Here is a 14,844-nt window from a genome sequence, read left to right on the forward strand (position 1 = left end):
AAATAAAGAAAGAAAGAATAAGACTAATAAGTCAATGATTACACTTAAAAATGGATTAAATGCTTATCAGACAAAATAAAGTAATATTTTGAATCGTCAATTATTAAAACAGCTCTAATCATAAGGTGTGAACATCAACATTTTCCGTCGTGAACAGTTAAAATGCAAGCAAATTTTCTTCAGCTGTTCCAGGAGCGGTTTAGGGCACCACTAAATGGCATACAAGGGTAAGTAATTCATTTTATAGACGTATTTATTTCTTTTTGTAAGTTTATTAAATTGTAGTACATTTTATAAACGTAGTCTTCGGGATACTTGGTTAACAATAGCCTGCTGGCGGCAACAGAAAGATCTACCCATGCAACCAGTGCAGACCAAGATCAACATGCACATCGGAACAGTGGTCCACACTGTTCGCTACGCTATCCTGTTAGAATTAATTTGGTTTATACAGAATACATTTTAGTTCGATTGTATATGAAGCTCTAAGCTTATAGACACACTTTCGAATCCGTTCCTTGAACAACCAGTACTGAGCAATGACTGAAAAGTTTCTTGCTCAAGGAAACAACGACTTGCCACTGACGGGGTTTGAACCCATGCGGATAGCGAATCATTAGATTACTAGCCACTAAATATATTTCGAAACTATCACTAAAAATGACGACAAATGATTTTGAGCAGATTCATTGAAAATTTTAAGTTCTTTAGCGTGGCAAGGTTAATTATACCAACATGATAATATATTAGAAATATGCATTTTGATTTTCTTTTCTACCACAGTAACAATAATTTATGATTGATTTTCTTGTTAACAACACTGAAGACTAAGATTCGCGAAAAAAAAACTTTTCAATTAAATAATTGTATGTTTGTAATATGATCATAATGTTGTCATACTGACATTTTAATAAGTTAGGAAGTTAAGTGTGTTTTAGATATTTAAACAATATAATTATGTTACAAAGTTTTTGATAAAAGACTTAAGATTTAAAATTTAAAATATTCAAATTCTAATGATTCCTTTGTTTTTTTTCTCTTCCTAAAATCTTAGCTATTCAAATATTCAAAACTTCAATACAATATTTATTTCAAAGAAAATATATTATGTCTTCAAATTTAGTAACATTTACTAATTTTATTGCAAATATAACCATTTTATTTTGAAAAAAAAATTACAAAAATACACTACTTTTAAAAGTTTTAAAAGTAACCGGTTTTACTTTTATCCATGACTTCGGAGTTGAAAATATTTATACTGAGAAAAACAAGCACTTATTTGGTAACACATATATTACATGAACATTAAAATATTTTATTATCAAGTAATAGAGAGTTTGAAAATAGTATCTGAACTACAAAGACATAGATGTTATCTATGTCTCTGTTACTAGTACTTTTAATGCTTCATGGCAAAGGTTAAATGTAGTTAGAAAAATAAACATCTAAATGTAAGAAAACAGAATGACCAACGTCTCGCCAGAAAAAAAAAATATATACCGGTACTAACTATTAACCCATGCCACACATAAATATCTTAAATTGACTTATCCATCTTTCATTATGGACGCAACCATTATTTATTTAAAAGGGAAAATTTTAAAACATATATTTACAATTATTATTACAATTATTATGTAATATATACATTGCATATTGAAGATGTAAGGTACAAAGAGGAAAATAAACGGGGTTACTCAGGTGGGACCTCAAAATTTTTCATAATGCACAGTGCAGACCAGGATCAGAGAGCATGGATTTGGTCTGTACAAGTCGCATGGATAGAATCTCTTACCACCAGAAAACTAACCGATAATTAAAAGTCCAAGTTCTTGTCTTACAGTCAGATTTTTTCGCAATGGAATTTAGATTAATATTAATGTTCGATGATAATTATGAAGTTTATTCTTATACAAAATATGATCGCAACATAATTGATTGTAAATTGTTAAACATGTATAGTTTTGATATACATCTACTCGTATATACAGTACATGTATATACTTAAAATGTTGTATGTGCGTGGTTTTGTTTTTGTTGTTTTTTTTTTCTTATTCAGTTGGATAATATTTTAATGTATTTGTTATTTATATTACAAGCATCTCTTCATTCTTGGAGAAAATAAAAAAAGCTTATCTTTTATCATTTTATTATTTTTTCTACAATATAATTATTTCAAGACATTCATAAGTGTATAAAGTTTCATTCTTTTTTTGATTAATGATTTAAACTTTTCAGTCAATTTACATTTTTTCTTTTCATTTGCCCGAGCATTCAAAAAAATATATCTATTATTTTAAAGTGTATAAAGCTATATATCTGCTAACGGAAGTTTAATAAATTTTTGGTTGAATTTTGAAAAAGAAATTATTCAAAAATATCTTTTTGAAAGAAATATGTTTGTATAGTCCTAACGAGCGAATGGCGCACGCTGGAAATCATTGCTAAACGGTTAAAACGCTACTTATAATTAAAATGGCAGCATAGTATTTTGTTCCAGAATATCTTATTTTGTCGATGTACAATGTACATTTGTGTTACAACTTTTTCGAAAATCGACCATAGTATTATTTAAACAACGTAATGTTACTGTTTGTATTTTATAAAAAATACTATATAAAAATATATTAGATAGAGCTTTATACACTTAAATATTTTCAACATATGTATACATGTATATGGAAATTAGAAAATCCGACAATAGGAAAAAAAGTTTTTTCATTCCTAAGGCATAGGCAAAATGACATGAGGTATTTTCAGAAATAAAGAAGAAATTTGACAAATTATTAGAAAGATCAAAGAATGGCTAGTTATCATTTTATGTTAAAAAAATTATTTCATTCATATTAGTGAAAAAATATATTGTATATATATATATATATATATATATATATATTGTATGTATATATATCTATGCCATTGATTTGGCGGTTGTATCACATAATTCTACCAGTGTTGCTAACTTTCGTATATCTGTATGTCTATATGATCTATCTTCTGGTAATTCGTTGAAGTTGATTTTTCTGTCTTTGCTTTCTTCACTTTATTTAAATATATTTTCAATTTTTTTATGAACATTAGCATGTGTTTGGAGGAATGCTTCTTTATAATGAATATTATACAATATAAATGTGTATTTTTACGGTTTTATCCCATTTGTGTAAATCTCCAACCATGCATATATGTGAAAGTTTCTCATGATTTTTATAAAAAAAATGTCAATGCAATATATAATTTTATTATATGTTTGTATTTATGTTTTGAAAGGGATTGTGTACATATATGAGACTATTTAATAAGATATAAAGGTAAACTGTCGTGGTTTTTTTTGTTTTGTTGATTAATAATGTCACGAAAATAATGAATATATTTTACAAATGTTTTTAAATTAAAAATAAGTTTAAGGATTTAAGTCCATTTGCGTTTTCACATGGGCTTCAATAAAGGTTTATGTTACATTCAGTAAAAAATATCTTAGCATTCGTGAGTCACTTAGAAAATGAATGCTTTCTTTAGAAACTCATTCTTGTATATGCTTATAGGTACAAGTACAAATTCAACTCTGAATATTACATTCATTTTCAGGTTTTCATTTGAAGATTATCGTCTCCCACAACAAGTTTTACCCTTTGGCTTCCCATTTCAACAATACCAAAATCTACTTCCGGTTCCGTCTTCACATGCGCAGTCGATATGTCCATCACCGATGAGCCCCGGCTTACTGACACCTAGATTTTACCCGCCGCTAGGACTCAGTTTCCCGACATTGAACTTCAGTCAGAAGGAAGTTGACATGGTTCTCTATGGCTACACAAAGAACAAGGAAGACGATAAAAGCCGTCATGCTTTGTCCGGATTGCGGTCTGGAGACTTGAGCTATGGTATGTGTAATGAAAACAATGCATTAAGTCACAAAATTAACAACAAAATTTATCCATTTAAAGACAATTGGTCTTTGATGGAATGTCTATAATACCATAAATAATTACGTTCATAGTATTTAGTATAATACAAGAAAACAGACTGCGAAAGAATGATATATGGATGGTTTAGGTGTTAGCTACATGATCCGATATGATATATAAATTTATACCATATGATAAATTGTAGTAAACACTATATTATTTTTCGAACATACTTAACCCCTTAAGAAGTCTTTTCCAGATATTTTTCATTAAAAAAAATCAAAAGATATTGCGATTGTTTTCATCAATTGAAATACTTATCAAAAATGCGCCCATTGGAGATCATCACACTTTTAAGTATACAAGTATATTTATAATTGCTATGCAATTTTCTGTTGATAAAAAAGTATTAATTAAACATGTATAATTTCATAAACCATAATTTTATGTTACACCATGCTGTCAAAGGAGATTTACAAAAAAGAGGGTTATGTCGCTGATGGTGATTTTTGGACATTTGGACGGCAATTTTGTTTAGTATTTAGAGATCACTTATTATCGTCTATAATAACAGACATGACTTATGTGATACTAGTGTAAATGTATTTAGATTGGTTTATGATGTTCGGAATATTTCCGTTAAAATCGCCAGTCATTCAGATATTCTGGACAGCGGAAGAAGTTGAACAAAATTTAGTGTTTATTAAAAATGCCGCACTTTATTGAACAATTTCTATGTACATTGAAATAGCCAGTATGACAATCTATACATTTTTTTCTTGTTGTCAAACTGCGTTGACAGACATCTGTTAGCATAGACCAAAGATTTGTATTATACTTTAAGTGTTTATACAGGCATCGTACCCTTGCAACCATACAGCTAGCGTTAAGTCGTGTTAAACTACACTTAAAATGATATTATACCACCTATGTAAACATACAAAAATCTGTTTTCTTCTTGTGTAAGAGCCAACGTCTTGTGGGGCGAAATATGACCCTTATATCTAAATGAGAAAATTATCAAAAATAGAAGTTTTATATTTGCATCAACAAACACTGAAGCTCTCTATCTCTTTAGTATATCGCCCAAAGTGTTTGGAAAAGATTTTTTTGTATGTTCGTAGACTATTTGCTCTGAGGCCATTAGGCGTAATATTTCACGTTTATACTTTATGTTATATCCGCTCAACACTTCTTCATTTTCCAAAGATCGAAAAAAAAGTAAATTAAACATTGGCACAATTAACGTGATCTAAGTACTGATAGTGACAAAGTTTGCGATGGGCAGATTAAATAAAAGGTAAAAGCTTTTCTAAATTACTCTATTTGATTTACAATTATAGACAAACGTGTATTTACTAATTGTGACCGCTTCCACGTGACTGAGACAATAAAAAGGCGCAGTGAAAAGTAACTATGAATTACAAAACAAACGATGATTATGCTGTAGGGGTATATAATGGTGGTCTCAAATTAGGAACCCTGGAAATTTAGTAGGCTAATTGGTCTTACAGTGAAAATGAACCCACCTGTGCCGTAAGCCACGAAGTGTTGCTTAAAATAATTTACAAAACGGTTAAAAGTAAATGTACTTAACCTGGGACAGTTATTCTGTCAGAACTAGAAATCATAAAATACCAATTAAAAAGAATAAAATAGTTTGGTCTTCGAAATTTGTAAGTTTGACTCCTGATTGGCAAATGTATAAAAATGTTTTTTTATATGTGACCGATGAATATGTAGTTTTCTTAGTTTGTATTCACTTTGGCGAGAGAGACGGGTGTCGTTCTTGTTTTTATTGTTTATTTTTAGTCTCTTATTATTAACGATTTCCGAGGCAAGCCAGCTCACTGAAAAATAATCTTTATATATATGTATGATCTAAGAATGTATGATCATAGCTTTATGTATCACAGATTGGTCGGTATTTTTCTTTTTCTTTAATTCATAGTCAATTAAAGATTATTGGAGACTTTCTCAACACTGGCTTTTTAATTGTTTCCAACTATGATCAACATATGTATTTCAATTGGTTATAAAAATAGTTCAATTATAAAGAGAGTACTTGTTTCTAATTGAGCATTTGTAAATTTTAGACAAATATTTTGATACGTTTAGAAATGATGTACATTCTTTAACTATGATAGCGATCGGGAAAAAATGTCGTCAAATATATACATTTCGAATGTCTGAAGCGTGCTGTAAGACTTAAAGTTAAAGCATTGTACAGGATCTTATCTTTTCTATAAATGTTTCATTTTCGCTGGATATATCTAAAATTCTAAAGATAAAAGTACGCCGCCTCGTGCTAGAAGCATGTTTATTTAACGGCTCTATAATTTATTTTCTACGGACCAAGGGGGTTCGGATTTTTTCCGGATTACGTTCCTTACCGTACGCCACCTTTTGTTAAATGTTTATTTAAGAACCTATTATTCGCTAAAATCTAATAAAACTTGTTGATTTACATATATCTGTATACAATTCGAAGGGTATTAGACCCGAAATATATGATCCTTATTCATTTCAATGTTGATTTTTCATACTTTATCTGCCGACAAAATATTGACGCTAGCTGTTCATTAATTTCTTTTAATAATCCTTTGACCGGTGAAATTCTGTAAGAAACACAAAGTTGTAAGACTTACATTTCGGTGATAAAGCACTAATTTCGGATTAGCATCGGATTAAGGAGAAATTCCAGATATTTATTTCAATCGAACCTTTAATAAAATAAGTTACTACAAGATTTCACGGTGAAATGTAATAGTAACACTAACAATTTGAAGAAGAAAATTAATGTAAAGAAAACAGGCTTAACTTTCTTCTAACATTGTGAAAAATATTGTTGAAAACTAAATCAATTTACTCCTGAAATTGAATGGGCACTTAATAAAGATCATGACCTCTTATAACCAAACTTGTTCACGATTTTACAGGCTTACAAACGCCGTATGACGTGTATATGTTCCCTTCTGCGCATTGGCTAGTTTGTTGGAAAAATAGCTACATCTACGTGAATCATTTTTGGGGAAAAACATACAAGATTTTGAGAATGATTTACTTTTATTCTATTGACTTATTTGATTTATTCGGTTATTTTGTTACAGGGTAGAATATAACATTTTTCCACGACCACAAGAAATTCTAACCCGCAAAAAAAACAACAACAAAAAAACTAATAATAAAAAAACAAACAAAAAAACAACAACAGAACTTGCATTTTTTTCGACAAAGTATTTACCAATATACTACTGCTTCTGCAGTATTTGTGTATTTAGCAATTGATAGTTTGAATGAATTGCCATTGAACATTCATTTTTGTTCTACTTTTATTTCTTTTTACCAAGTTATATCAATTTATGTTCATTAACTATATGCTACACTAGCATAACTCTGTATGTCAGGCGTAAAAGAAAAGTATACGTTCTTTTTAACCCGGTCCTTATTCTTTCACGCAAAAAAAATATGTCTGAGCGTGGTGTAATTTGGATTTAAAAGAGAAAATTTTTTACGTATTAGGTACGATATGTTGAGCGACCTGTCTTTTTATCAATTCACAAGATATTTAAGACAGTCAATAATTATTGTCCTCAAAGTAACTGCTGGTCAACAGAAAGTGTTCTTGTCTCACCTCCTTAACAAACTTAGCTCACATCGCGTTAATCTCTCACGTTTAATTGGCTGTTCGGAGATCGAAGGTTAACGCCTGCGCACAAACGAATTTGATTACTGATTTTTCCGCCTCCCGTTTAGAGAGTATCTAGATTGGATTTCGCCATCAAGTTTTATTTCATTATTTGACAATATCACTTGAATCGAATGCTAACATGATTAGGTCATCTGAATAGTACCCGTAGCGGGTAACAAAATCTTATTTGTCGCTAGACAAATAGAAAATCGCGATAAAGTGTAGTCATTTTAGGACTTGAACGATTATCAAGTGTTGTTAATACGTCAATTAAAGCCTCGAGTAATCAATGGTAAATGTTGATTTAAGAACTTGCGCGATTTTCACCAGTTAATGAAGCTCTTATTTAAGCCATGTGTTACGCACGCGGTATTAAACTCGTGTTTTATTTGATTACCATAGAAACTATTGAGAGTAATTAAAGAACTTGCAGATGTAGAGTGATGACATTTAGTTGGTCTTGAGCAGATAAGGCCATGACATACACTGATTGGTTCCTTTAAAAAAATAATACAAACAGAAGTGTTTTATAAAACCTGACAAACGCGTGACCCTAAACTCACATTCAACTCAATATTAAAATCAAGCGCTCACCGCAAAAAAAATTTGAAAATATCCCCTTTTGACCTTGCAGTGAATTATGATTGGAAACACGCGCTTGTAGTTAAACAGATACTCAACTTGAATTGTCTGGTACCAGATATCTCCAGATAATTGTTATAGTATTGTCACAATATGATTCGACCAATAATGCCATCAAAAACATCAAAATATTGAAACTTAAAAAGGAGTCAATTCTGTCTCATCATTAACCTTGTAGTGAGTAGGGAATTACATGAACTCTTATGAGCTTGTCAGCGTCTCCGATCAAAGCGGAGTATTGTTGTCTTCTATTTGTACCCGGTACAACAGAAACTTCGGAAATAAATTGTCCGAAATACATCAAAAATAAAATACTAGTAGATGATTATTTGAATTCTGAATTGCTATTCAATTACACACCATAAAGATAATTATTTTAAACATATGCTTACAATGAACAACTTCTTTGCTAATACCAACAGACTCATCGGGTGTAAATCGAACTTGAAACCCAATACAAACCGTTACGCCTTTAAAACTAGATCAATTCTATTTTCGTAAATTTCAACCCCTATACTAATTATAGAAACCATAAAAATCATATTCGGGCTAGATTTAAAGAAATTCACATTTTAAACAATACAAGTGTGTGGTTTAAGACTGACGAATATAGAACTGATTTGGTTTTTGTGGCGTAAACTCAGATGGAATTGGAGTTACGAGTTCGATACACACCGAAAATGTCTGGGAATTTGTCTTTTTCATTATCATTGCAAAACAACGATAGAACGGGAGGCGATGAAACAATATACATTTGAGAATTTGTTGAATAATGTATTATATATTATATTAGCAAGAAATTAATAGAAATACATAGATAGTGAATATATTCATAAAAATAACGTCATTTCAGGTATTGACAGAATCTTGTCAACAAAATCAGAAGTGAAAAGCCCGACCCCACCACCGGCACACCAAGGAATATCGGTCTCTAGGTCAGATATGTTGTTAAGCACACATACAGACGGACATTTGACTGCAACAAAGGACACCCGAACAGTCGATATCGATGGCCTTGACCTTCCAGAAGGTAAGAATTCTACTTATTTTATCGGGATGTACGTGGCAACGAAAATTGTTTTTAGAAAAATCTGAGTATTTTCTGTAAAAAAGATACCTAAATTTGAATTTTATTACACACTTTCCTACTTAATATGAACATTAGGGGTTTTCCTATTTTGATCTTGAAACTGTCAAACATAGCATCTAATTTTCAATTTTCGGGGATTTCAAGGCATTAATTATTCGAAATACTTAGGATTATAAGATGGCTGTCAAAAAAGTTTATCTTAAAATCATATAACGCAAGCAACTGAAGCAATGTTTTATTTTCATTAGTTAGGAAAGTTATCCGTCTTCTCAGGTTTGAATATTAGTTCAATCATGTAAGACGAACACCAAGGCATGCACCACATCTGGCTCCTGTACATGCAATAATCGGGTCTCTACAAGCAAAATTGTAATTTATATAGAAGAAATGTTTGTTACATCAAAACTGTTTCATTATCAGGCTTGGTAATCAGGAAGACGTTGGTGGCGGGCTCGGTTCACTATGGGGTATTCTGTAATAAGCCAGTACTTACAAAAGGTACAAAGTTCGGACCTTTTAAAGGCCGCGTCATCAACACTAGTGAGATTAAGGCAAATGATGATAACTCTCTCATGTGGGAGGTAAGTTTACTTGGTTGCCATGGTATTATATTTGGAACAACTCGACCATTTTTCATAACCATGCTTATCCAAAGTTTGATGGAAATGTCCGAGAAGTTGCGATGGTTAGTATTCTGAAATCACAACTTAACGAACATATTGACAACGTTGGAATATTTCGTCGACATTGTTTTTCTTTTCTCACTTTGATTTCTTTTTATTCTTGAATTACTGCATTTCACACGCGGTTAAACATCAATACACGATGGCTAAATATTTCATCAAATGTAAGAAATATGTATTAGTGAATTTATTAAGAAAACTTTGGGTTACCAACTATGATTTTGTTTTAAGTTTCTGGCAGTATTGTTTGACTAGTTGACACCCTCTACAGATTTTTCAGGACGGGAAGTTGAGTCATTTTGTTGACGGTAGACGGAATGCTGGGAACTGGATGGCATTTGTCAACTGTGCCAGATATGCGCAAGAACAGAACCTCATTGCTCTACAGGTTGTCTTAATTATTTTGTATCAACAATATTTTAGTCATTTTATGATGCTTTCGTCGACCTATTGGCCGGATGTTATTTTTTTATATTTCCTTTTTTAGCGTAATTTGAAAAATCGACCATCAGAACGTTATAATAATCAAAGTTGCTATGAATATTACAAAAGAAGAGAACATATTTACAAGATGTTCATTTTTCTCCTAATTTACTTGTAAGCAAATCAACAAATGGTTGATGATATTTATCAACCATTTTCACTTAAGTCGAACTTTGTTCGCTCTTACTCGATGGACCCGTGTAAACTAGTTCGAGATATCGATAGTTCGAGTAAACCGAGGTAGCTTCTAAACAATTATTTAAACTAGCTTCTATTGTTATAGGTTGAGGGGGATGTATATTATGAGGTGTGTAAAGATATATCGAAGGAAACCGAGCTATTGGTATGGTATGGGGACAGCTATTTACAGTTTATGGGCGTTCCTGTATCCCTCAAGGAAACAAACAGTTCCGAGGCGCAAGAGGAGGCGGATTGTAAGTCAAATAAATAGTGGCACTATAATGTAGCAAAACAATTATTCATTGCAAATTTTACTATGATACACTAATATACATGTTTTTATATTTATGTCCAGTTAATTAGTCCTTACTGTATATCATTTAAAAGAAATGTTTGATTTGTTCGCCTTTTGCAATCATTTTTAACGTATCAAATACTTATTTGTTCTTTTACCGTTGACATTAACACTGCGTACATCACTGTTTATAGTTGTTGCAATGTATAATTATCCCTGTTTTCTATGGATATCTATTATGTTGTTTTTTCCTAGCAGTGTTAGATTTATAATTTCATTGCTAATATTTAGCCTGCAACCTTTTTTTAATTTACTACGTATTTACATGTATTTCATATGGAATTGCATATTATATTTCAAGCTAAAAACCGGAAATCTCTAATACAATTTATATATTTAAAATGATATCTTATTTCTGATGTTTTACATTTAGAAATATTCGTTTCAACGGAAGTAATATTTTGCACATGCGCAAAGTGTGTATGGTAATTATTTCACATAAACTGTATTTTATATTTCAGCGTCAGAAGGATACCAGTGTGAGCGGTGTGGTAAGGTATTTGCATACAAGTACTATAGGGACAAACATTTGAAATATACCAGATGTGTGGATCAAGGTGACCGGAAGTACCCCTGTCATTTATGTACAAGGTATATTTTAATACTAGTTTAACTGCAAATTATTCAATATTTTAAATTAAGTTATGATTGATCGAGTTTTACGTCACACCGGCACAGCATAGGTCATAATGCGCCGTTCCAGATTTACTGGTGAAGTAAAACCTCAGGTGCCCTTTCGTGCATTATTTCAGACACGAACCTTAGTAGAACCATCGACGTTCCGTAAGCTAGCTGGATAGCTTCCTCGCATGAAAGAATCCAAAGTCCCTGTCGGGATTCAAACACATAGCGGTGAGGGGCAAGTGGTTTGAAAGTCAACGTCCTTAACCACTCGGTCAAAGACGCCCCAATTAAGTTGTGAAGTTGTTTTTTTTTTGTGTTTTTTATTGTTTTTTTTGTTTGTTGTTTTTTATAAGTACAAGAAACGACTTCTGATCTCGGAGAATGATTTCCAATATTACTTTTATTTTCATTTACCACAAGTCCATTTGTATCAGCTTGCTGTAAAGGAAAACAATCTAAAAATAAAATACTTATAAAAAAATTCTTGCAACATTTACTGTAATCTTACGGTTTTAAATTTTTCCCGACGTATTCTTTCGTCTTAACGTGTCTGCTGTCTCCTTACAGCTTCTCCGGAAATAAAATCCATAAAATCCATATACATCACATGAATTTGTATATATTTAGGGAACTGAAAAGTTATTTAAGTACAGCGTTCCTTTAATCATTGTTACAGGTCGTTTGAGAAACGTGACAGACTCCGGATACATATTCTGCACGTGCATGAGAAACACAGACCTCATAAATGTGTCGTCTGTAACAAAAGTTTCAGTCAGTCATCAAGTCTTAACAAACATATGAGAGTAAGTTATTCTAACTTTTACACAACAGTAATGCTATATATATTAAAGAAGTTTCAATGACATATACGAAGGATGAATAAAAAAAGTACATAAATATTAGATATGTAAATGGAATATACAAGTGTACTAGGACTCGGCATTTTCCGCCAGTTTAACATTTATCATGTTAATATAACAAAGCATACCATAAAAGTTTTAAGAAAATTTGAATGTTTTCAGAGTGTTACAAACTTTTCCGCAGTCGCAACATTTCGGTCCTTTCCGTCAAACTCCGGAACATGGTTATGAATAATCATAGAAGGATTCCGATTGATTTTTCCGATGGCTTAAGCAATTAAATATAGAGTGCAATAATTATTTTGGTACAATGCCGAATATCATATGTTAGAAAGCATAATCAACATGCATGTTTGAATTTGTTTCAGGTACATAGTGGAGAGCGACCGTACAAATGTGTTTACTGCAATAAAGCATTCACTGCCTCAAGTATTCTACGGACTCATATAAGGCAACATTCTGGAGAAAAACCCTTTAAGGTAAAAATTGATGATGTTATAATAGTCAAAAGATTCAGTATGATAATACTGATGTAACTGGCGATTGCATTTTGCTATGGGATCGATGTGTTTATCATCGCTTTAAAATGAAGTGTCATAGCTCTTAATTGGGTGAAACTTTGAGATCAGTAAAGAAGCGTCGACTTTAAGAACAAAGAATATCTCATTAAATGAAAACTGTTATTCCTTTTAAGCCCCTTAAGCAGCAATCGATAAAAACGAATAAAGATAAGCAAAAAGGGACATAATTCAAATTTAATGAAATGCTCCACTAAGATTTATTTACCTTTATTTTAAGGCAAAATATATTCATTTTTGTTGCAATGCTTTATTCTGTGTTAAATCCTCAAAAGTATGTTTACAGTAGAGTATTATACATGTCTGAAAATTTTACTTCTATTTTCAGTGCAAGCACTGTGGAAAAGCATTTGCATCCCACGCTGCGCACGATAGTCACGTGAGAAGAACGCATGCACGTGAAAGGCTTTGCGCATGCTCAGTCTGCGGAAAATCCTTTTCTCAACCTTTTGAATTGAAGTTCCACATGACAATTCATATTCAGAAGTGATCATGAAAAGAAAATAGTTGAAATATTGTTTGATTCATAATGAAAAGTGCACCTGTCATTTGTAGGACTGCCAACCCCAAGAAGAATTATATAATAATGTTAAGAATGCCATCTGAGATTAATCAGTAAAATTTCCGCCTTTTCCTCGCCACTTTTTTCCTGGGAGGGAGACGGCCAAAACTATAGAGAAAGTGCGGACTGCGGAAAGTTATCAATGGGGTCGAGGTTACAAGTGGCTTATGCATCTATAGGTCTTACTGCATAAAATGCAATTTAAACCAGCACATTGACTGCCAGAATGAAAATAGAATAGAGAACCTTATATCGAGGTTCGTTAATGTTGTTTTAATCTGGTAGAATGTTTCTAATTTTATCTGGTAGAAATTAGCTCATGTAACTGTTTTTTTAAACATATCCGTTTGTTCTATTTATTGTTAAGTGATGGTTTTATGTATGTTGTTTTATTCAAAATAAAATTTTACTTTTGAATGATTTTTGTTTCGCATGTTTACCATAATTAAAATCTATATACCCAGCGCACAGTTTACGCTCTAGAAGGGAAAGCATGTGTCCAAATAAAATCAAATTAACAAGAAGAGCCATCTGATACAAATTCATGTCCAGTTACTGCAATTTTAAAACGGATTCAGAACAGATTTTTAATCCTATTTGAAAATCTAAATGATTTATCCTAAAATTGACTGCTGAAGCAGAAAAAATATGATAATTATATGCGAGCCATTCACTATGAAATATGAAATGATTAATATTTTCATTAGATCTATCGGTATATTATATCGAATCTAAAATATACAGATGGAATATTTATGAAATTTATTAAAAGACAAAATTTTTAATTTTCCTCGTGTTCGGGCCTCTCGTGTTTTTGTCTACAGTCAAGGTTATTCGTGAACCAAGTGTACTTACATGACTGTGCTTTATTTGAAATAAAGCACACTTTTTCTAAAGAAGTGTGCGTTATCTGAGAAATCGCACTGTGGGTTATTGTCAATAGAGCATGTCTCTTGAAACATCACCGCCCCATGCGATAAGCTACTTTAATGACAAATTGATACAAGAAAAGCATTGATGCAAAGCATCAAAGGGCGTCCAAGCAAGAAATGCAGCAAATGAAATGAACAAGTAGACATCCGATGACCAGATATTCTTATAAACTTTTCAATCGTTAATTGGTTTTAACCAGTATTGTATATTATTTATGAATGGGCGGACGAAAGACATTGTTCATCATGAACTTTGGTA

The 14,844-nt window shown here is 31.6% G+C and overlaps 1 protein-coding gene across 2 annotated transcripts; it reads left to right on the forward strand.

Annotated features, from left to right (window-relative positions):
- On the forward strand, nucleotides 1-14,015 carry LOC132738925 (PR domain zinc finger protein 14-like). Of its 2 annotated transcripts, none has more exons than XM_060726544.1 (10): nucleotides 1-227; nucleotides 3,586-3,881; nucleotides 9,092-9,268; nucleotides 9,749-9,909; nucleotides 10,283-10,399; nucleotides 10,778-10,928; nucleotides 11,491-11,620; nucleotides 12,330-12,456; nucleotides 12,882-12,992; nucleotides 13,420-14,015. In XM_060726544.1, exons 1-10 carry the CDS (start codon nucleotides 163-165, stop codon nucleotides 13,579-13,581), a joined length of 1,497 nt encoding a protein of 498 aa, XP_060582527.1. In that variant the 5' UTR covers nucleotides 1-162; the 3' UTR covers nucleotides 13,582-14,015. The 2 variants fall into 2 exon arrangements, with proteins under 2 accessions (XP_060582527.1, XP_060582528.1); XM_060726545.1 differs by having other exon boundaries at nucleotides 2-227; nucleotides 10,292-10,399.
- The last annotated feature ends 829 nt before the right edge of the window (nucleotides 14,016-14,844 follow it).

This window comes from Ruditapes philippinarum, unplaced genomic scaffold (genome assembly GCF_026571515.1).
Source record: "Ruditapes philippinarum isolate M1 unplaced genomic scaffold, ASM2657151v2 ctg3002_1_1_1_1, whole genome shotgun sequence".
NCBI lineage: Eukaryota > Metazoa > Mollusca > Bivalvia > Venerida > Veneridae > Ruditapes > Ruditapes philippinarum.